We start from the raw sequence: 24,945 nt of genomic DNA, 5'->3' as shown, positions 1-24,945 counted from the left end.
AAGTTCATTTTCTTTTTCTTTTCTTCATAGATTTTCACCGTTCTGCACACGTAATCCTGCACTATAGGCTTGACATTGAGTCATCATCATCCTCATCAAAAACTTTATTTGTGAAAAAAGCCAAAAAGTACAACACAATTGCACATTTTATAAAATCAACAGCAATGACATCCAAGTGGTAAAATCAGAGGGTTATACAATTCATAACAGCAAGTCTATAGTTATGAGCAAATAAAGAAAACTGAGCACAATAAATATTCATAACTCACAAATAAAATTAACAGTGAAGCAAATTTCAAGGGACTAAATATGCTGTAGGTATATTAAACCCAACTTGCAATTTCTGATGCAGGGCATATAAAATTGGAATAAGTAGCCATTTCCAATGTGATCTATATAAAGTGCACAATAGCATAAGGTGCATAGTACTCTGTGTAGAGATGCTCTCACAAGTATAGTTTGGCAAGTGAGTGAACCATCCACCCTGCACAGGAAAGGCCATCAAAAAGTGCAGGTTGCTTAAGCAATATTACCCAAGATAAAATCTACACTGTGGGTTAAGGACAGAGACCATATAGGGTTCTAAATAGTTGGGTAGTAATTAAAGGAGAATTTGTTAAAAACAATTACATATTTTGAACTTAGTGGACCCTTTTATTGCTGTAATAGTTATAAAACTAATGTTTGGTTTGCAGCTTACATTTTGGCACAAAAGATTCTGGCTTGGTAAAATAATGAGGTACTCCCAGGATTGAAAAGGTCTGTTTAATATAATTGAGCAATGGAACGTTCAACATGTTATTTAACTGTGGAAGAGGTGTGGCGCAGCGGCTAGGGCGACTGACTCCGGAATCTGGGGAACACGGTTCGATATCCCGCACCGGCGGCAGATTAGCCCAGCACTATGTGACTCTGAGCAATAGCTTGCTTAATCTTCCCAACGGCCCCCAGCGCCTAAAGACCCTTACGGGTGATTGTGCACTTTACAAATGTGGATTATTATAAATGTGGATAACTGTATACAGTCTTTCAGAATTAGCCTGTAGAATGAAGCCTCTGAGATATACCCGATTTTGAGCCACAATAGTGAAGGAGCTATTCCAGCAGAATCCTGTAGATAATTTGATCCCAATTCAGAGTGACAAATGTGGTGACACCTTTTGAAACAGAAAAGTCTACATTAAAAAAACATGCTCTCTGTTCTTTGCAGGGTCTCGGCTTTGTGTGCCCCCCAGATGCCCGCCCCATAGACACTGACTGGTATACATTCACGCTTATATAGTTGTAGAAGCTCCTTTACTGATCTGTAGCCCAGTTTGGTTGCAAAACAAAAAAACACCTCAATCGCTCGATTGAATTGTTCGTTCTGACATTTAGGAACTGACCCCACTCTAAGGAAGTAGTAATAGTCATACCCAAGTAGTTAAATATTTTAACCTTACCCACTTGCTGTCCCCCAAATATGGTGCAATATTGTTTTGCATTTGTAGGGTCACATTACATAGTTAAAGATTTCGAAAGGTTTACTTTTAAATACAATTTGCTCATAAATTCAGTGAATGCATCCAGCAGTAACTGGAGACCATTCACAGTTCTCGTGAGGAGGACTGCAACAGCTTTGAGCACAGAGGGTATTGGGTGCTTACCCACTCGAGGTACATCAGCATCTAAATGGACTAAGTGACTTTCAAGTCTGTTTATGTATAATTGTAGGAAAGTGGAATATTATGTGGTATGGCTGGGTAGCCTTACCGTGGAATATCACAATACCCCAAAGATGGTCCTTGGATTCACACAAACAAAAACATCATTAGCTCAGTCCAGGTAGAGTGGCAAAGAGCAGTCGGGCTTTACTAGAGGAACATGTGTTAACCATTTCAGAGAACAAACATGGACGTTAAGTAAGCAACATGAATCGAGAGGAATTAGACACTAATATATAAAAATACGTGTAGTGTTACCTTAACTTAAAAACCAAAATGAATGGAACAGCAGACATATGACCATAAATATAGATTTATGAAGCAATATTAAATCAGTGCAATAAAATACATGGAAAGATAACATTGCGGTCAATGGCAAAAACCACAAGTGGCAATCGTTCACGTGCATGTCGAGTTACTTGCAAACCTTACAGGGTTGGGGTCATGCCCCAGCACCAGACCACAACAGTCAGATCAATTTTACCTAGTCCATGGAGTCTGGGTGAACAATTGTCCTGGCTGTCCTTGGTGCCGAACGGAAGCAAACACTAGTGTTGATTTTAGCGCTTACATGGTAACAGGCAGTAGGTCAGAACCTTGTCTTGGTGGCATCAGGGGCGGGAAAGCACGGCTGGGTCAGCCAGAACACAGTAAAGCTGGGGCAACCAGGTGGGCAACCTCTAAGGTCACGTTGTTGGATACTAAACATGACATATTTTTGTGATACCATAATGGAGCTGACAATCTCGAGAGAGCCTGGTTGGTAGCCCATGTTATCCTATGTATCACTTACACTTATATGTCCTCACATTTACTATACTGCACTCTGCCTCATGGGCTGAGAAGTGGTGTCTGAATATAGTACAGTTAGTGTATTTGACTGTGCCACACATGGTGAGTGAGGGAACAGTTGAGGTCGAGCATTTTGCACTTATCCTGCAGTCTGCAATGGCAGGACTGCTGTCGGCAGTTTGCTTGGGTCACCCAGGGTGGCGCAAAACCGATGGGTAGCCCTGGGGACCACTTTAGTATCTATGTCCTGGGTACCCATGCTAACATATACTTGGGACTTTTAAGGGGGCAAAGTATTTACCAATTTGGGACTACCAAGTCCAACATAACCATTTAGGGAGAGAGCACAGGCACTGGGGTCTTGGTAACAGACTCCAGTGCACCATAAGAGTCATAACTATAAGCAGTTGAAGCAAAATATATGGGGGGGGGGGGGTGGCCATACAAAAAGGGGCACTTTCCTACATGACCCTCCACCCACGACGAAAGGTGATGAACAACTAACCAGTCCCCTGGTTATTCTCATCATCAAAGTGGAAAAACCTGCAAAAGCCATCTGCATTGGCATGGTCAGTCCCTGGTCTGTTTTCAGTGTTCCACTGTAAAGTCCAAACCCTCTCAGTAAATGGAATAAGCTACAGTTTGGGGGGTTCTCCCTTTATCTGTATCAGCCATCTGAGAGGCTTGTGGTCAGTTTGAACATTGACGTGAGTCCCCACACAAGAGTCTCACCTTCAGGGACCAAACCACAGCAAAGGCTTCCCCCTTAATGGCACTCCATAATTCCTCTCTGGGGAAGAGTCGCTTGCTTATGTAGGCAACTAGTTGATCCTGGCCCTCAATATTTGTTTGAGTCAACCACTGCCCCAATCCCATGTTCAGAAGCATCTGTTTGGACAATGAACTCCTTTCCATAGTCTGGTGCCTTTTGTCATCCTCTGGTCCAAATTACCTTCTTAGGGTTTTTCTGGAGGTAAGTTCAGTGAGTGGGGTCACATGGTCCCATAACCCTTCACAAACCTTGTTAGTAGCCAGTCAAGCCAAGGAAGGCCCTGGCTTGAATTTGGGTTTTGGGAGCCTCTCAGTCCAATATAATCTATATCTTGGGCAGAAAAGTTTGGACTTGCCCTTCACCTACAAAGTGGCCCCAAAACGCAACAGATGTCTGCACTATCTGGTACTTACTGACCTTGATAGTTAGGCCTGCCTGATGCAGGACCTGTAACACGTCCTTGTAGTGGACTAAGTGATCCTCCCAGGTGGAGCTAAAGACAGCTATATCATCTAGATATGCTGCACTGAAGTCATCTAGGCATGAAGGGACTTGATTCACTAACCTCTGGAAGGTGGCAGGTACATTTATTTTAATCCAAAAGGCATCACTCTGAATGAGAAGTGGCCTTTTGGAGTCTGAAATGCTGACATCTCGTTTAATCCCAGGGCAAGTAAAATCTGCCAGGACACTGACGATAAGTCCAAGGTACTCAAGAACTTGGCTGCACCCAGCTTGTCAATCAATTCATCTGCTCTTGGAATGCAGTGAGCATCAGTTTAGGTAACTGCATTGAGACCCCTGTAATCCACACATATCATCTCAGGTTTTATTTACCTTTGGAATGAGGTTTGGGGACCAGCACCACTGGGCTAGCCCAAGGGCTGTCAGAGAGTTCAACAACCCCACGCTCGAACATCTTGGTGTCTCCAGTCTTAATGCAAGACTTCACTTTGTCTGACAAACTGTAAATCTTAATTTTGACAAGGAGGTTGTCACCAGTGTCCACATCATGGGTACACCATGATTTTAAAACCAGGGGTCAAGGAGAAGAGCTCAGCAGGCTAACCAAGGACTTGCCTGCAGTCAGATCGCTTTTTTTGCAGTGAGGGTGTCAGACCAGACAGAAATTTCAATTGACCTACCCTGGGGGTTGTTTAACAGTAGGTCAGGGTGGGGTTCAATTTCCTCCTCCTGGCCTCAATCAGTGACCATAAGCAAGTAGACCATGTGGGTATCACGGTCATCTTCCTTTTCACGCCTTGCAGCTTGCTGCCTAAGGCCTTCAAGAGTGGGGCACAGCTTTTGTCTTTGACATAGGCCCTCTCTGGAGGGTCCCCCTGCAATTAAGAATTTTCCAGGTCAGGACAGACTACATCAACTGCAGTTCGCTCTCAGGCACCAGAACATCCACCTCAGTAGAACTCTCCCCCTTGTCCTGTGACCGCTTAGAAGCTGCCTCAGTAGACTTCTTGCCCTTTCTCCTATTTTGGGTCACTTGGTTTACTGTTTCAGGATCCAAGTTCCCATAACTTCCCTGGTGTGGTGCCTGTGCTCTGGTAGAAACACACTCACCCAGGGAGACCCAGCATTTCAGCATGAACCTTCCTCTCCACTTCTGCCCATGCAGTAGTATCAAGATCAAGTCCCAAAAGACACTGCACAGCGACGGCAAGGGACATAACCACCTTCTTTGGGTCACTAACCCCCCCACCCATTCCAAGCTTACCAAGGGCATTGGATGGAGCCTAGTCTCATTGTCAGCATTGATAACCTGATGACTGACACCAGGCAACATTTGGTCTGGGGAGACCAGTCTAGCATCCCCCATAGTGACACTGACACCTGTATCCCTCTACCTCAGTCCCATTGATCTTTGGCCTTTGTCTATACTTCTCCAAGCTTGGTGGCAAGACAGCGAGGGCTTCAATATCTACCCCACCAAGGGAAACTAAAGTAGCCTCTGTGTAACCTCTGGCCTCTCCAGAGTACACCTCTAACCACACTCCTATGTTAGCAGATCTCTTGGACTGTCCACCATTTGGGGGCCTTTTAGAGCACGTTGACCATATGAGGCATATGACCTGCCTGATGACATTCATGACCTAACCCAGACGCCTTTTCTGGATCCTAGTTTCTACCCTGGTACCCCTTGCCTTTGGACTCAATAAAGGCTTGGCCCACCCTTCAGAGAGGTATTTTGGAGTCCTTTAAACAACTCCGATTCAGAAAAGGGGGTGGTGATGGACAGAGTATCTGAATTAAGCAGAACACTCGTACCGAGTCAACAGATCAGGGCTTGATCCATCACCGTTTTTTAGCTCACTGCACCATCCCAGCTCAGAACCTGGCTATATGCAAATCGTCGGGGTCCGGTTTACGAGGAACTCTGAAGGTTCAGAGCGGGCTGTGAGCGCTGAGGGCGATGTGCCAGGTGCGCTCCAACCCTCCTCCCGAGACCCATGGTGCAAGTAGCGCCCTGTTTTAAAGTGCTGAGATACCCCTGATTTTCTGGGGTCTTTTTCTTTAGAATGAGCTTCCCGCTCTTCTAATTCTAAGCACTTTTTCACCTTTTTCTTTTTTTCACTTTCACGCCCCCAGGTCAGGGTGGACTATTAGAGTGTCCATACCGCCGGGGTATAGTCCTGAAGAATGCCTTGGTAAATGTAAACCACTAGTACGGCAGAAACATGTTGACTGACTAATTATTTGTGTGGTATTTAGCTGAATTTAACCAAACCCTAAAAACCTTGGCATGTAAATTCAGACACATATATACCACTTACCTGTGTCTTAGGGATCACTCATTAAAAATGTTTTTCTTGATACCCTCTTAGGCACTTTTAACTATTTTTTCACTCACATCACGCTCTCCTCACACAACCAGCTCCGCAGTCTTTCTGGCGTCGCAGCACACCGAAGAGGCACTCGGCCTCTTCGGTGGGGCCCGATGATGAAGCATGACACTGACTAGGTCGGTGTGTGAGGGCCTTCCTACTCAAACTGAGTGAGTGTGTTACTCTTCCAAATTTTGCTCCACTTGTGTGGCAGTCCTATGACTGACCAGACCTCTCTTCTTTTGTTTAAGTATATGCAAATTAGTCTGTCCCTGGCCCAGTGCATCATGGGAACAGGGCAGACCAAACTACCATCACCATGATGGATCAAGCCCTGATCTGTTGACTGGGTAGGAGTGCTCTGCTTAATTCAGATACTCTGTCCATCACCAACCCCTTTTCTGAATCGTTTTGTCCACCATAAGCGTGGAAGGGTATGCTCAGATGTGAGTCCCTTGCTCACTGCACCATCAGGATTCAAGCAAGCCGGGCCGAAGACGGCTGTAATGCCAGAAACCGGTCCCCGGAAGCTTGTTTCCTTCCCAGTAAAAGAATTGGCTTAGTAGTTTGGTCTGCCCTGTTCCCATGATGCACTGGGCCAGGGACAGACTAATTTGCATGTAGCCAGGTTCTGAGCTGGGATGGTGCAGTGAGCTAAAAAACGGTGATGGATCAAGCCCTGATCTGCTGACTGGGTAGGAGTGCTCTGCTTAATTCAGATACTCTGTCCATCACCACCCCCTTTTTAGACAACTCCAGCTTTTTGTCTGGTTTATTGCTCACGTCCTTCCCCTGCTGGGAAGTCTGTGAACCCTTTTTCCGGCCACTCTCACCATGGGTGTTTCTGGACACAATGGTTTTGACCCATTTGTCAGATATCTTCCCCAGCTCTCTGGCAGAAGACAACTTAGAATCCACCAAATGCTTATGCTGGGTTTATTTTAGCTGTGTAATCCCCTGTGTAATCCCCTTACCCTGACTGGAATAGGGGTCCCTACTTGGACAAGGTGAAAAACTCTGCCAACTAGAGACCCTACATTTCTAACACAGACAGTAAATGTAGTGCATTTGACGGTGTAAACCGCTCTGCACGGAGGAGAGGTCACGGTGCTGACAGTGCTGGGTGAATGGCGCAGCATCAGGCGCTGGCAATAGCCATTCCCCCATAAACATGGAGTCTCCTGCTCCCCTGAGATGCTCAATGAAGTCTGGTAGCCATCGAAGACGTTCTCGTTGAGTCTCCAGCTCACCCTGTGCCTCTAACATATCTTCTTACCATAGAAATAAAGAAGATGCTAATCTCAGTGACATGTTTACTAAGCCTTCCGCAAAGAGTGTTGAGCGGGTCGGGGTTGGGGGGGGTGGGGGGTTACACCTCATCCCCACCAGCTGCGACTCTGCAGTCCTTCTTGTAAAACTTCTTTGGCACCCTCAGCAGGGGATGACCAAGTGGTTCTTTAAAACATGACATAGCGAAAAAAGTCCAAGACATGAAGAAGGAGCTTGGCGAGCTGGGCCCGAGATTCAGTGCATTCGACCAGACTGGTGACTCGCATAAAGAAGAGCTGGACGACCACAGGAGAGAATTATTAGAACTGAGGGACAAAAATGCAGAACTTCTTTCCCACTGGAGGATCTTAATCTTAGCAAGCAAAATCAGGGAAGCTTCAGGAGTATTTCACCTGCCTGCTTCGACATGTTGTGCCTGAACTAGCTGAGCAGGAAATAGTATGGGACTGCACACAGAGCAGAGCGGCCGGACAAGAAATGCGTTACTTACCTGTAACTGCAGTTATCCAGTATTGGTGTCTTTCATAGATTCACATGCCTGAATCATTCCCCGTCGTCGGGATGGGAGTCCCCGGTACATAAATAAGTAATGTCCTATAGACATATAGAGAATAGTAGGCCTAAAGGCCTCACCTTAGTAACATATCCCTGTCCTTTTGTAAAAAGGACCAAACTCTAGAGATGAGCGCACCACCTTAGTAACATATCCCTGTCCTTTTGTAAAAAGGACTAAACTCTAGAGAAGAGCCAATCAGCTGTCACCTCCCTCTAGAACTCTCCTGGCAGGAGCCTCAGTCCCTCAGATTTTTGTACGCACTAAGCTAAGTAGGCGTGTTACTGAGATAATTAGGTGAGTCCTTCCAGGGGAGGCGGGTGGGTTGCATGTGAATCTATGAAAGACACCAATACTGGATAACTGCAGTTACAGGTAAGTAACGCATTTCTTATCCAGTATTATGGGTGTCTTTCATAGATTCACATGCCTGAATCAGAGTGGTAAGCAATGCAGAGTGCACATTTCTGATGGTACAGTATATACAGGTCATTAGATAATAACATATCATGCGACTAGTAACAGCCAATAGACACAATTAATAAGTATTAGCAAAGAAATGCGCATACCGGAGAAGGATGGGGGAACGAAAGAAGGCTGAACTCAGTGAAATAGATGACGTAATACTGCTTGTCCCACCGCTGCATCTTTCATCAGCTCCGTGTCCAGGCAGTAATGCCTAGTGAAGGTATGCGGCGACTTCCATGTTGCCGCTCTGCAAATGTCAATGACTGGCACCCCTGCAAAGAGTGCCATACAAGTGGACATAGCTCTCCTGGAGTGGGCTCACACTTTAGAGCGTAGTGGCTGTCCTGCTTGTTCATGACAGAAAGAGATGGCCGCAGAAATCCATCTTGAGATGCTCTGCTTAGTAAGTGGGAGACCCTTCCTAGGTCTGCTGTAAGCCACAAACAGCTGGTTTGACTTTCTGAACGCTTTTGTTTTGTCGATGTAAAATTTCAAGCATCGCTTGAGATCTAAGGAATGTAATGATCTTTCAGCTGCTGTGCTAGGATTTGGGAAGAAGGAACGCAAAACCACAGGCTCATTAAGATGGAAATCCGACGGAACCTTCGGAATAAACCTCCGATTGGTCCTCAGGATCACCCTGTCGCTTTTAAACTTTGGAAAAGGATCCTGAATTGAAAACGCCTGCAGTTCACTCACCCTCCTTGCAGAGGTGAGCGCCAGTAGGAGCGCTGTTTTCCAAGAGATGTATTTTAGGTCAGCTCTGTGCACTGGCTCAAATGGATGCTTCATGAGCTGATTAAGAACTACATTCAGATGCCAGGTAGGTGGTAACATCCTTACTGGCGGGAAAGACCTGTATAATCCCTTCAGAAATTGTTTGATCAACCTGCTGGACAAGAGGGATGTACCGTTGAAGTTCTCTTATAACGTGATATCGCCGCCAAGTGGACTTTAATGGAGGAGTGGGCTAGGCCCGACTTTGCCAGATGTAACAGGCAAGGTAAAACTTGTTCTGGTGAGGAAGAGAAAGGGCGTATTTCTTGATCTGCACACCAAACACAAAACCGCTTCCATTTCAGGGAGTACATTTTGGTAGTGCTATCCGCTCGTGCTCTACAGTCTTGTGGAAGATTTACATTTCGGAACTCTCGGAACTCAGGAGCCAGGCGGCTAACCTGAGAGATTTCAGATCCGGATGTTGAACTTGCCTGTCGTTCATTGTGAGCAGAGACGGACATTGCTTCAGACGGATCGGCGGTCTCAGGTACAGACGGTGGAGTTCTGTGAACCAATGCTGCCTCTGCCAAGTTGGGGCTATTAGCATTAGAGTATAGGGCTCCACCTTCCTGAGGACTCTGGGAAGCATCGGGAATGGCGGAAAAGCGTACGCAAAGTCGTTGCACCATGCGATGGAAAATGCATTCACTAGAGACCCTGACTGGGGATGCAAATTTGCAAAGTGTGGGCATTTGGCGTTCATCCCCGTCGCAAAGAGATCGATCCCCATCTGAAGAAGATTTGATTGAGGATCTTCTGATCAAGCTCCCACTCATGTGGTGATGTCTTCTGCCTGCTCAACGAGCCGGCGAGTACATTGTCCGTGCCTGGGACATATTCCGCCCGTAGGGCTACATTGTTGATTATAAGCCAGTTCCAGATTTTTTGCGACTCGCGAGAGAGTGTCAGCGAGCGCGTCCCTCCAGTTTGTAGAGATAGTGCATCGTCGTAGTGTTGTCTGTCCTGACTTGCAATAGGGAGTTTTTGATCCTTGGTAGGAAGACTGCAGGGCCAGGAAGACCGCTCTCAGCTCGAACAGATTGATATGGAGTTTTTTCTCTGCAGCTGACCATTTTCCGCTTATCTGCAGCTCCTGCAGAAAGGCTTCCAAACCTTCTAAGGAGGCGTCAGTTGTAATGACATAGGGAGCAGCTGGGAGCAGGAATGTCAATCCTTGAGGCAGGTTTCGTGATGACATCCACCATCGCAGCGCTTTGACCATCTGAACAGTCATCTTTATGCGGTCATCGAATGACCCTGTGCATTGGACCCACTGCTGGAAAGTGCCTCCTGCAGAGGGCGCATCCGTAGACGGCAATGAGGGATCAAAAGTATGCACAATGACATCATCTCCAAAAGGGACTTGAAGAGGCGGACCGTCAACACTTTTTTCGAGGCCACTCCAGATGCCAGTGCTAGGAGTTTGGTTTTCCTCTCCTGCGATGGGAACGCTCTTGCAGAACGTGTATCCAGGGTTGCGCCTAGAAAGTTGATGGTTTGAGAAGGTTGTAGAGCCGATTTCTCCTGGTTGACCCAGGTGATTGAAGAGACTTAGACAGGCGTTGGAAGACCTGGACGCGTCTTCGAAGGATGGTGCCTTGATTAGCTAGTCGTCCAGATATGGGAAGACTTGATGACGGTGCTGTCTGAGGTATGCCGCCACTGGGGAAAGACATTTCGTGAAGATGCGGGGTGCAGACTTGAGTCCAAAGGGCAGGACACGGAACTAAAAGTACTTTTTGGGATTTTTATGAATTGGTATATTGAAGTAAGCGTCCTGCAAGTCCAGAGACGCCATGAAATCTCCCTCCTCCAAAAGATTAAGACTTCTTGTATCATTACCATGCGAAACGACTGCTTCTTCAGGAATTTGTTGAGGGCCCTGAGGTCTAGGATCGGCCTCCATTCTCTTTCTTTCTTTCTTTCTTCTGAATCAGAAAGAATCGGGAATACAATCCTTTACCCCTTTGTGATGGTGGTACCCTCTCTATTGCTCCCTTCTGGAGCATGACAGAGATTTCTTTTAGAAGCAGCCGTATGTTCTGGTGGTGCATTGAGCGAGGTGGAGTTTGTGGAGGAGCGTTTATGAATTCCATGGAATGGCCGAATTGTATTAACTGAAGGACCCAACGGTCTGTAGTAATTATCCTCCAATTTTGTTGAAAGTGGGTAACTTTTCCTCCAATATTTAATAAGTGAGATGAGGTCCGGACTGGCTGAATAAACAAGTCATTGTCTTCGTCCGTTATTTCTCTTTTGTCCTTTACCCCGAAAGGACGACTTTCCATACGAGGATTGGTGGCTGCTGGCGTTGTTGGTACTGTGGTCTACTCTGGTTGGAAGAGTAAGAGGACCTGTATTGGAAACATTCTTTGTAGGAAGATTGACCCCTTCCTCTGTTTCCTCGAAAGGACTGATTTTTATATTGGAGTGTGCCAAGGGCCCTTGCAGTGTCAGTGTCCTTTTTAATATTTTGTAGAGCCTCGTCAATTTTGGAGCCAAATAGTAGTTACCCATCATATGGCATATCTAGCACCTTTGACTGCACCTCAGGACGGAATGAGGTCGCTTTCAGCCATCCTTGGCGTCTCAATACCGCTGCTCCAGCTAGTTAGCGGAATCCTGTCATAGCGACGTCCATTGATGTTTGACCCTCCAGAAGCATTGACTTTACCTCCTCTTTGGAGGCATCATTCAATTCAGACAGGTATGGGGCTATATCCACCCACAATTGTCTATTATAACGGCCAAGAAGCGCTAGGGCTTTTACTGCTTTGACCGTCATTGCCGACATTGTGGAAAATCGTTTTCCGATGTTGTCCAACTTCCTTCCCTCTTTATCCGGCGGAGCCGATAAGGGCGATGAGGGATTTCTGGATTTTTTCTGCGCCGCCTGCGTCACCACTGAATCAGGTTTAGGATGACCTGTCAAGCAGGCCGGTGCCATATTTGGAGCGGGATTCTGCATAACTTGAACCCCCTGTGTCCAAACATAATCAATAATAGGAACTGACCTCGTTGACTTCTTGAGAGGTTCCTTGAAATCGTACAGGAAGCAGTCCTGCTCCTGTGAATCCATTGTAATTTGGAAGCGCTTAGCGGCCCTTTCCACCACATTATGGAAACCACCGATGTCAACCGGTGGAGAATCCGACGTTGCGGGCACTGGAGATGCTGGGGAAGGTATAACTTAATCCTCCCACTCCTCATGGACAGATAGATCGTCCTGCGATTCACCTTCCTTTTGTTGTTCCTACTCTTCTTCTTCTTCTTCTTCATCAGAAGACTGAGGACTTGGTAAATGCACCCTTTCTTTCTGAATAGATAAGGGCGACGACCGCGGTCTTGGCGATGGAGCTGCCGTGGAAGTTGGAGGAGCTGGAGATTCTGGGAACCTCTGCTTGAAATCTTGGATGAGGTATCGCAGATCTGTAACTAAAGATGCTGGAAGACAGACCATAGGTGTAGGTGGTGGATGAACTACCTCTTCCTGAACATCCTCCTCATCTGAGCTCTGGCATTTAACATGCAGTTCGGGCTATTTGCTTGAAACATATCCCCGTCATCAGAATCCTCATCTTGAGGGAGACATGCTGGTGGTAAAAGTTGTACACGGCTAGGAGAAGTGAACTCCGGCGTCAGCGTCTTTCTCGTGATCCTTAGACGCACAGAAGCTGTTTAAAATCCAGAATCACTCAGCGTTGACGGGCCATTCGATGGTGTGATAGTCGACAGTAGTGTTGACAGTTGTCATAGCCTGTGAATCTGTCGTCGATCGGGTCGTAGTCGACGGTGTAGATGCTGTCGTCGACAGTGCCGTCTTCGATGGCATAGATGTTGTAGTCGACGGTGCCGTCGTCGACGGAGTCTTCGTCAGCGGGGCCTTCGTTGACGGTGTCGATGGCGATGATCTCGCCGTCAACGCTGTTGTCTGCGAGGTAATCGTCGTTGGGATCTTGGGCGTCGACGATGATCTCTTAACTATCGTAGATGATAAAGCCTTACCCGCCGTAGACTATGCCGTCGTCGTCGAGACTTTTGTCGTCGACGTAGAGACATAAGCAGGAGACACTGCTTTCTTGGATACTGAAGATGTAGTCGACGATCTCGCAGTCGTCGACAGCGCAGGCTTCCTGAAGGTGTGAACCTCTTTCTCAGAAGCGGTTTTCGACATAGCCTCTGAAGACTTTCTTGGTGTCTTCTTTTGAGGAGCATCCAGGGGGATAGGGGAAGCTACCCATGGCCTTTTCAGAGATGTTTTTGAGGAGACTGAAGAGTCTCCACTTTCCTCAGAGGAATCCAAGTTCTCTATCTTTAAGCCTTTGGAGCCAGATTAAAAGGCGTCCTTCTCGGTCTTTGAGAGTTTTGGTAGAAAAGGTTCGACATACCTTGCAGTCCTTAGTTGAATGATCAGGATGTAAGCAGTACAGGCAGTCCTTATGTTGGTCATCGATGTGAAGTCTTTTCTTCCCACAAGAGTCACAGGCTCTAAAGAGACCTTTCTTAGGAGTGTCAGCCATAGTGTATAGCTTTCACTTTAGAAAAATATTCCAATTGCTGAAGAAAAAGCTGTGAATAAACAAACTTGAGTAAAACTCAGGGGGAGACTCCCTTAGCACAACGTGCGGTAAAAAATCTGAGGGACTGAGGCTCCTGCCAGGAGGGTTCTAGAGGGAGGTGACAGCTGATTAGCTCTTCTCTAGAGTTTGGTCCTTTTTACAAAAGGACAGGGATATGTTACTAAGGTAAGGCCTTTATGCCTACTATTCTCTATATGTCTATAGTACATCACTTATTTATGTACCGGGAACTCCCATGATACTGGATAAATCTCCTGTTATGCCTCAGAATATTCCACCTGCCTCCATTCATATCACCAGAAAGAAACCATCATGTCTGCAGTCCTTGACAGGTGCAGTGTTGAATTTGAAGGCGCAAAAATATGGTTGTATCAAGACTTTTCCCCTATGACAAAGCAACAACGCCTGTCCCTGCGGCCCATAACAGACTTTCTGCAGGGACAAGGGATCCGATACAAGTGGGGACACCCCCTCAGACTCACCTTTTTATTAAACAATGAGACTCAAAGTATACACCCTCTGCAAGAGGCCCGATCCTTATTGGATACAGACAAATTTCAGGAGGAAGTCATCACTTAACCTCCCTCGAAATCTGCCATGTGATTTGCAGTCTGTCCTCACTGCTCTTCTTGTGCAAACAGGAAGCTCTTTAAGAAGTTTACAGTCACCAAAAGGTGCAACGAACGAGCTGCCCTACTGCGCCAACCACAGCAACAGGACAACACACCACAACCCAAAAATGATTGACGGAGACGCAACGCCTCACCCATATACAACATGCAAGGTGTTTCTACTCGCAGCTCGAATAAGTGTTCCTTAGTTGAGGATCTGTGGTGCTGCTTCATCCCCTTCATTGGTCTTCATTGTTGGAAGAGCTCCCCCTGCACATTCCTATATCAGTTGATGGATTCGTATCCCGCCAGCGACATGGACCCTTTGTTCTTGGATTGTTCCATTCCCAGTTCTATTGAAATATGTTTTCTTGCCTTTCCCTTTGCTCGACAGCCCCAAACATGAAGGGTGTACTATGTTTATTGTCACCCACTCAAACACAGAGGGTTTCAGGTAGCTTGCCTCCTCGCCCACTTCAGCGCAAAGCAAACAGCATAGGACATATGGTTAAGATATTAAGCTTTAAAGGGTCTTAATGCACCAACAAAGAGGTTAGCACTCCTCTCCTTACTTGAGGACTATAAATGTGACATCTGCTTGCTTCCAGAAACACATTTTCTCTGTACAGACTTGAAACATCTACGGTCACACAGGTTTGACCGTTAGTACTTTTCCTTTGGGCCTGGGAAGAGGGCGAGAGTGTCAATACTGATAGTTTCACACTTTCAGGGGAAGGTAATACAACTACAGGCGAAGCTGTCTGGTAGGCTCATATCCCTTTGATTGGAGGTGAGGGGCTGCACCATTACAATTGCCTTGGTCTATGCACTAAACGATCATCAGGAAGCCTTTCATAATGACGCAGTGGGATGGGTAGTAGCCACAGCGAACAAAACAGAAATGTTACATCGGCGGTAACAAACTGACTCTGTGCCCAAACTATACAACAATGGGTAAGGGAAATCACAGGGCCGCAGGGTAATCGGGTATATCAAGATGAACAGATAGCACAAGAATTTGAACGATTCTACTCCACCCTATATATATCGGACACACTTGACATGAGAGCTGCTGCAGCATACCTCTCCCGAGCTCCCATAATCACTCTTACTGCACATAAGGCTTCTAAACTGGATAAAGATATCCACCCAGACAAGGTGATCACGGCCATATGCCTGCCTTCGGGAAAAGCGCCTAGACAGGATGGCTACACCACAGACTTTTTACAAAGCATTTGCAGTCCCTCTCGCCCCTCTTCTAGCCCTCCTATACAACTCTTTTAGCGATACTGATGCCCTTGTGGATTCTTTAAGGATGGCGACTATCGTGGTCCTTCCAAAGCCTGGTAACGATCCAGCCTATTGCACCTCATTTCGACCCATCTTGTTGCAGAAAATCGTCGTAAAACTTTTCACTACCATCCTAGTCCTCATCTGTCTCAATATATGCAAGGTCTTATTGACCCAGACCAAACCGGATTTATACCAGAGAGGGCATGCAGTGATAACACTAAGTGCATTTGCCATCTCCTTTACAATACAACACAAGCGTCTACTGGCACTTCTCTTATCCGTCAATGCAGAGAAGGCTCTCAACCGAGTGCATTGGACATACCTTCCCTTGGTGCTTGCCAAATTAGGCTAGGGCACAAGATTAAGAAACTGGAAAGGGTGCAATTATGCAACCACAGAGGCGAGGGTTTGGGTCAATGGGATGATGTCCCAACCATTTAAGGTCACACTGGGAACCCGCCAGGGTTGCCCACGTCCCCATTATTATTTCCACTCTTCATAACGGATATTCGGATGGGGGACACAGACCATAAGCTAGCCCTGTATGCTGATGACGTAATGCTTGCGGTGAGACAGCCATTTTCTCCCCTCCTGCCGCTCATGCATGAAATAGAAGAATTCGGGCAAGTCTCTGGATTCAAAATTAATCTTCATAAAACCCGAGCCATCACATTTTTTCATGCAGACTCTTCCCTTACAACCCCCAGCGCACATTTTGAACAATCTACAACACCCTATACTCTACTTTATTTGGGCAGGGAAGAAGGCACACAATGCTAGGACACATGCATTACTGAGTCATGAAAAGAGGGGACTAGGCATACCTCATCTAGAACGGTACTAACAAGCAACTCAGATCAGATATATGGTGGAATGGGGCAGGACGAGCACTGAGAAACATTGATGTTACATTGGCCAAGCGTTCACAGGAATACACATATGGAAGGGACTGTGGGTCTCCAAACGACATTGGCCAACAGGGTTTTATATACCTCCTATTACCAGAGCAATTGAAGGAGGTTGGGACAGGGTTCAAGTGGCGCAACGCCTTTCCTCTCGTATCTCACTTCTTACACCATTTATAGCCAATCCAGACTATTCTCCGGCATAGCAGGGGTCGACATTTTCCAACTAGCAAGAAGCAGACTGTAAAATGGTGGGGTTTTTTTTGTACGCGGATGGGATCCTGGACTTCCAGCAACTCAAATCTAATTATGACCTTCTCCTCAGGCCTATTGGCAATACATCACCATCCACCACTGGATCCTGCAACCACACATCCACCCCCATGCAAGGCAGGCTCTTACACCTTTTGAAAAGTGGTTTCTCACACGCCAATCTAATAAACGCATCCTTTCGGACATCTATGCATTCCTTCTCACTCCCATAATCCATACCAAATCACTGGCACAGAGGAGAGCGGACGTGGAATGCGATCGCACATTTACACCTAGGGAATTGAATGACATCAATAGAGGGCGTGCCTTCACCTGTAGCGCATTGAACAAACAAATGTTACTAAAAACAGCACATTATTGGTATTACACCCCAGCTAGAATAGCACAATGGAACCCTGGCTGGGATTTCACTTGCTGAAGACACTGCGGCCAGACAAGCACCCTGACACACTTGCTTTGGCATTGACCCAAGATACAACAGTTTTGGTTGGAGGTTTTAGCATCTATTGATGAAATACACAATACAGAAATGCCTAAATTTCCTAGTTACATCTTATTAGGCTTCCCAAACGCTTTGACCTACTCCTTAGAGTAACCATGAAGGCATGCCATCACTTTAATATCAGGTGCGACCAAACAGGTCCTGTTGTCCCGTTGGGGCACATACGTTGTTCTGACGAGATTGGATTGGCCCGACAAATTTTGTGTATTTCTGTGAATGGAGAAATTGACAAAAGTAGCCACCCACACATGACCACGGTTTGACAGAACATGGGGATCTTGTTTAAGATTTTTATCCATACTGGGAACATAGGGCTCTTGCATAAGATTTTTATCCAAACTGGTAAACTATGAAGTTGCAAATTCCATACGTAGGAGCAAATTATACGCTATGATTCAGTCTCTCAGGTCCAGAGCGGACAGGACTTGACGGAACATGATCATTTTGAATTCCTCCTTCAGGAATAAATTGAGATGGCACAGGTCTAGGATAGGATAAAGTCCTTCATTCTATTTGAGAACCAGAAGTAGTGGGACTAGCAACCACGACCTACGTCTGCCCCAGCATCCTCTCTATTGAAGTGGCAACTCTCTTGCCCAAGTGAGTTGCCACTTCTTGGTGGAGTATGGAGATTTGGTCTTCTGTCAGCCTGTCGCTAGTAGGTGACACAGGTGGATGGGGTAGACAGGAAGTGGAGGGTGTTGCACATTCGGACTTTCTGGATAATTCATATGTTATTGACCTCCAGAAGTGCAGGTGATGGCGTATCCTGCCTCCCACTGGGTGCCCTTGATGTTTGGAGGGCAAACGAAAGAGGCATGGAAGATGCAGCTGCTGGAGGTATTCTGGATAGGCCTAACCTCTGCTACCTGACCTACTAGGCCTGTAGGTGCCACGTCTTTGGCCACGCAGAGGCTGGGGAGCTTGCCTGTGGTGGAGGCTAGGTGGATAGATACGCGGCTGGAAAACCCTTCCGTGGTCGTGAAAGGCAGACTGGGGTTGGCTAGAGACAATGGAAAGGCCGAAGGACCTGGCCAAAGCTCTGCTGTATTTGAAGCGCTCTAGTGCTAAGTCCACTTGGTTTGGAAATCTCCTTAAAAGCCAGTGGTTCTCAACCAGGCAACACCTGCGAAAGAGTCCCAGAGTGAGTGGGAGTATTGTTCCAAAAGGCATTTGGTGTTCACAGACCGCAGTGGAAGGATGACGGAAGAAAATATCTTCTTGCCTAAGGAAGCCAGCTACGTGTATTCACTGTCTGGTCAAGAGAATAAGGAATCGCCAGGATTTAATTTTGACATGGAGGCTTGGACCACCAAGCTCTCTGGTGGGGTATTGGATGAGGAAGTTGAAGTTGGAGTCCTGTTCACACGAGCCTCTTGGACCAGGCCCAGAGTAGTTCGTCCATGAGCGATTCGTTAAACAGGAGAAGCTGTTCAGATGGGGTGATTCCAGGTTGAAGCACCTCTGTCAAGACATTAGTCTGTCAAGACATTAGTCTTGACAGCCACAAAGGGTAGTGTAAGGTCTAGGACCTTGGACCCCCTTCTCGCCACCACTGCAAATGAGGCTCTTTACTCTGTCGCCAGAGTAGGAGGAGAGACCAAGTCCGTGTATGGGGAGGGGTCCAGCCCACTGGCATACGTCATATCCTCACATCAATTGTCCTCCTGGGGGACAAGGGGCTGGTATCCATAAGGGTCCAGTGCCCCCTCCCAATATTCCCCAAGTCCTAGCCCATAGGAATATTGCTCAGACTCCCGCCTGGAGGGAATAGCTCCAGTTCGTGCCGGAGTAGGCCTCCGGCTCTCTGACCGAGTCTGAGATAAGAATGGGGGTGGAACTGCCGGGAACATTGGCAAAGGGACCAGCCTGGGGTAAGGTTGAGATGGCTCAACTGGAGGCCGCCTGAACCCCTCCATGGATATAAGGAGCTAGACTGACACCGGGGGTGAACACGCAAGCAGAAAACCAATAGGGGTCCCTCCTGACCCCGCAGGCCTTAAGAAGCACCAAACGGAATGTGCCGCCCAAATATGAGGTGCATGGCCTCATAAACCTCAGAGATGGTTGGAGGTCGCTCTAGCTCCAGGACACTTGGGGAGGCATGGAGAGCCCAGGTGCAGACTCAACCGTGGAGCCAGGCTTTGAATACCAAGGTTCCCTCATGGATGACTTAGACAGGGCGAATTTGAAGACCTCCTCAACTTTTGCTTTTCTTTTATTTGTTGGACTAACCCCAAATCCCAGACGACTGCAATGAAGACTGATGGCTCCTCGACCGATTTCGAGACCTTCCTCTTGACTGGGATCGATACCATTGTGGCATCGCAGTTTGAGATGCAAGGAGCATGAGGGACCGCTCTCTTAAGGCCTTGAGGTGCAAGGCACAACAATTGACGCAGGTCTTGGGATCGCTTGAGGCACCAGAGGCAGACTAGGTTAGATCTGTCACTGACATCTGCCGGTGACTGACTCTACAGGGCTTAAAACCAGCCTTCCTCACTGACATCCTGCCACACCAGGAGACAATGTCTCAAAAAGTCTTCAACAAAAGGTCGAAAAAGGTCAACAAAAAGTGACTAGGGGTAGCTCTTTACCAGATCTGCACTGACTGGCACGGAAAGAATTGAACTAGAGTCAGAGTGCTGGAGTGGCACCTATATTGGAACTGCACACGTCATTTACATCCCGGAACACGCTACAGGAAGCCGAATGACCTACCGGCGCACAGGGTTACTGCTCCCAAACAAAATTCTGGATCCTGTCTAACGCCTGGGAATAATTCGAAGGTAAGGAATCTACGGCTAGAAATCTCTGTCCAAAAGATATGACTAATAATAAACATACCTGAATGGAGAACGATGTTCTTTATACAGGCATTAATGAGCTGAGATTCATAAGTTTGTTAAACATATGCCTACATTCCCCTGGCATATCGAAAGTAGGGTCTACTTTATATACTCATGTTGACCCCTGTTTCCAATAGGAACTCCTCTACTACCCCTTTTTTTTTTAAACAAACTTAATTGATTTTTCAAAACCCACTCAAGCGCGTCATATACATCAGCTTAGAGACGACATTATAACAACAGAATTGAATAGACATCTTGTGACCACAGTATGGCAAGGCCTCGCAACCCGCTAGTTTGTCTGGGACACCCTATCCTTCGTTGCCAGCAGATTAGTCCCTCTTAATATGAAGATCATAGTCCTTCCTGCAAGCAACGTGGTCCCAAGAAGCCGAGTCATGCACCCCCTTGCGTATGCGGGCCATGCCCACAGCTATGCAGCAATTCAGATAACAAGGAACTCAACCCCCCCGCCACCTCAACCCCCCCCCACCTCAACCCCGCCCCCCACCTCAACCCCCCCTTCCCCCCACCCTTAACCCCCCCCATAACCCCACGACTCCTCTACTACCCCATCATATTTTATCAAGACCTGCCTCTTCATCTCTTTGGAATTTCCTGTGTGCAGCACTTAAAAAACCCTGAATGCCTTTTTGAGCACTAACATTTGGGACAAAATCAAACGCCACTTCTCCATAGGCCTTTGGATGTGGTGACAGAAGTTGACAAAACTCTCGAGGTAAAAACAAATCCCACTGCCATCTCCATGCACAATTACTAGCACTCCATCAGGGGTCAAGCTCTTTACCAACATTCATAGCTGGTAAAGGGATGTAAAACAGTCGACATTTGGGAAGAAACTCCTTAAAGGTTCTGGCAGTGACATTTATTTCTAACATTTATGCAGGAGATTAGAATGGAGATGTGCCACTTAAAATGAGTAAATCCTATGCCGTGCTTTTTCATAGATAGGAAAACTATCAGCATCAATGCTTTCTGTGGTAATAAGATCACCCATCTGTAAATGAAGCCGTACATGTTATCTTAAAGGTGGTTTTAAGTTAGCAACTTACCTTCCATCGGTACTTGAACAGACACACAGCCAGTTGGGGACCAGATATACACTTTGCTATTCCCAGTACAAATTGCAAGCCTGGGTTGAAGGGGGTCCCATTGAAAAGAACGGACAGCTGACACGTGTTCCAAGACCACAAACAATTTCATCTTCTGAGTATCCCAGACCCAGATGGAGAAAGGGATGTTATCTATTGGAAAGAAAGGAAGCAATATACGTTAGATTTAGAAACGCAGAAAGTTGGTGTGAAGAGTTGTTCTCGATTTTAAACTAATGGCAGAGGTTGATTTAGTAAGTTATGCACATTCATACATGACAAATAATTGAACTACATGCTAAATTTTCTTGAATGAAAAAAATTGTGCGCAGGGAATTTAATCGGTCCGTTTTTATCAAAGCTTTATCTCCAAATCAATATTAATGAATTTTTCTGACTTATTATCACACCACATGGTCCAATTTCTATGTTTTACAAATTCAACAGTGACAATCAGTTTTAAAAAAACATTGCGTAATGGGAGTTGGAAACTAGTTCCTTTTCAATAAATATATTACTCTCTGCCCAAATACTCTATATGATTACCATTATTATTTGTTAAAAATGCTTCCTACAGCTGTCCAATTCAAGACCAGGTGAGCCATGTCCATCTTAGGGGCATAATCAAGCACCTAATGCCAACATCAAATATTTTCAGTAAGTGGTCTAAAGGGGACATGTAGCCAAAGTCTTGTCCAGAATGAAAAGTGAGCAGTGTTGGTGATGTTTTTGAACTTAAAAGCGCACGAGGAACTAGGTAAGTATCGCCTATTCAACCGTGCTATTTCCTATTTAAAACCAGTGAGAAACTAGAACTAATTTAGGGAGAGTAACACGTTTTTTGACAAGCTTCAAATGTATTGTCTGAAAACAAACAGCTTACTGTAAATAAGAGGATTGTGCGCAGTATTGACGTTCCAGACACACATGTACACAAGAAATGCCCTTGTTATTCACAATAGAGAGGTCAAACTCAGGCTAGTGACTGTCAAATGCATTCGAGATTCACAAGATAATCAATGTGCACATACATGATTCCCATTTAAATCAACTCCCAATTCACTAGCATATTCAGATGACATTTAGAAGACAGACAGAAGGGAGAATACAGAACCAGAATTGGGGAGGTGTTTTTTCGCTCAGTAAGATGACAAACCATCAATCTCCGTGGGAGAATCCAAGGGAGCATTGACTCGCAACACAAACCCCTCACTAGTGTAGCTGAACCCATAGGCATTCTTTAAGTCCTCATACACAGGACATGCACCATGGTATACCACAGGCTGCTCTCATATGACACCAACACTACCAACAAAAGCATACAGAATAAAAGGTACTTCTAGGTAAGGGTAGCTTATAGAGCGCTTGGTTACGCCGAGGCGTGTCCCCGCGCTACCACTGAGGAACTCTGAGCGGGGTGGGAGACCAGTGATCAGTTATCTGGAGAACAGGTGCGTTTTAAGATTCTTGCGGAAGCTGGATTCGGATGGATCCAGACGTAGATGGAGAGGGAGGGAGTTCCAGCTTTTCGCTGCCAGATGACGGAAGGAGCGTCCGCCCATGCGGGCCCTTTTGACCCTAGGAACCTGGAGTAGGCCCCCATATGAGGAGCGCAGATCTCGTGCAGGTGTATACCTTGTCACTAAGTTATGGAGTGGGATAGGAGATTTCTTAGCCAGGATGCGGTGGCATGTAGAGGGCTTTGAATTCCACTCTGCTTTTTACTGGCAACCAGTGGAGGGTTTTGAGAGCGGCTTTGGTGTCTGATCGGTTAGGGATTTTTAGGATGAGACGGGCTGCCGCGTTCTGTATTACCTGAAGGCGATTCATCGCTTTACAGGTGGTACCTAGATAAAGTAGGTTGCCGTAGTCTAGGCGTGATGTCACAAGGGCGTGTACTAGTGTTTTCTGTGCTGACATAGGAAGGAGGTCAAGGACTTTCCTTATGGTTTTTAGGACGCCAAAACAGACACCTGCAACTCGGTCTATTTGGGGTCCAAAAGATAGGTCAGCGTCGAGCCATACGCCAAGGTTTTTTACTCCCTGGCGAGGTATGGGAGCTTCACCCAGGCAAGGAGGCCACCACGCCGATGACCAAGCAGATGGGTTCCTCCCCACAACGAGCACCTCGGTCTTGTTGCCGTTTAATTTAAGGCAGTTGGTGGACATCCAGGTTGCAAGTTCTTGCATGCAGTCCCTGAAACTGTCCATCGCAAGACCGGGTGCACGCGATAGGGAGATAGCCAGCTGCGTGTCATCGGCGTATGACTCGATGCTCAATCCGTGACTCACGGCAATTGAAGCCACTGGAGAGACATAGAGATTAAACAAGGTTGGGCTCAGGGACGAACCCTGGGGAACGCCCTGTCCCAAACCTATGTCTCTCGAGTAGTGGTCGCCCTGGCGAACCTGGAAACTTCTGATGAAAAAGCATACTCCCAATACAGCAGAACACCAATAACATAGCACACTCGACCAGTAAACAGATAATCGAAGCATGTGCATCTCTGAAATAACGGTACTTGGAGCATTCGGCGATACTCGCTTCCGGAGGTCTATTGGCACTTCTAAAACCTACATTGTGGCACCTCCAATCCAAATGGCATCTTGGATGTCTAACAAGCTCTTGCAATTATATATCCCTCAATCCCTCCAGCATTTGCATTTACTAAAAACAACCATTTTCTAGCACCGTAGCCAAGCCAACCCTCTTGCTCCTTACTCTAGTCCCTAAACCGACACTTAAGCACAAACCCCGCCTATATCCCCAAAACAAGAAACACACCAATTACCCAGCCCTTCTACTTTACCCCTCTTAACATTTTCACACAACAGGTATTTGACACACGGCCACAGTGCAGACTTTACACTGCAACGGCACTAAGGAATCACACTGCCTTAGTTTTAACCAACAAGAACGAAATTAAATGGTAACAGGTCACACAACACAATCTCTGTACTGTATCAACTAAATAAATATCAGAACACACAGCATACTATAATAATGTAAATAAGTCTGGGAACAATTAAAAAGCAAATTTCAAGTAAACTGTTTACTCCTCCAGGGAATGTTGGAAGCAAATTAAGCTATTAAACAAACAAAGTCTGCACAACACTTGGAAGTATTAAAAGGGCAAGCAAACATCACATATACATAGCGGTAAACACACAATAAATCACTTCATCGCCCCAAGTGATGATCATTTAAAAATAACCAGTGCAGAATGCAAAAGTGACATTTTCCATTAAGGTGTTAAAGGCTGTACGGAATTGCTCCAAAACTCTGTCTTGAAATACAGCTCCGACAGCTGACTTGTTCGCTTAAAAGAGGCACTGTTCTAAGCTCTGGTCCAACTTCAGATCACAAATGGTGTTCCCTTTCACAGTACACTGAAAACTTGGACTCCCTTGAACCCGTAGAACACGATGCTGCCCATTTCAACACAGTGGTTGTTACCTCACGCGTCTAAGTATCATCTGTTATTTTCTTGTGAGCGTTTTTTTTGGGGGGGGGGGGGCAACAACACCTCTTATGACCCCGAGTGTTTGGTGTCCAATCTACTCTCCTTTAACTGCTTACTTTCACCACCCTGACCTCTGTGAGTGTCCCTGGCTCTTGTAGTGT

At 46.4% G+C, this 24,945-nt stretch overlaps 1 protein-coding gene across 1 annotated transcript in view; it reads right to left on the bottom strand.

The window, feature by feature from the left end:
- LOC147710962 (WD repeat-containing protein WRAP73-like) overlaps window positions 1–24,945 on the bottom strand; it is a 198,242-nt gene that overhangs the window by 47,185 nt on the left and 126,112 nt on the right. Inside the window, exon 6 of the mRNA XM_086919406.1 lies at window positions 21,282–21,473. Coding sequence (XP_086775532.1) covers window positions 21,282–21,473 — 192 coding nt within the window. The remainder of the gene's footprint in view (window positions 1–21,281; window positions 21,474–24,945) is intronic.

The sequence above is a fragment of the Lissotriton vulgaris genome, chromosome 5 (assembly GCF_964263255.1).
Source record: "Lissotriton vulgaris chromosome 5, aLisVul1.2, whole genome shotgun sequence".
Lineage (NCBI taxonomy): Eukaryota > Metazoa > Chordata > Amphibia > Caudata > Salamandridae > Lissotriton > Lissotriton vulgaris.
The sequence above is the reverse complement of the archived record's forward strand: the minus strand, read 5'-3'. Positions and strand labels throughout refer to the sequence as shown.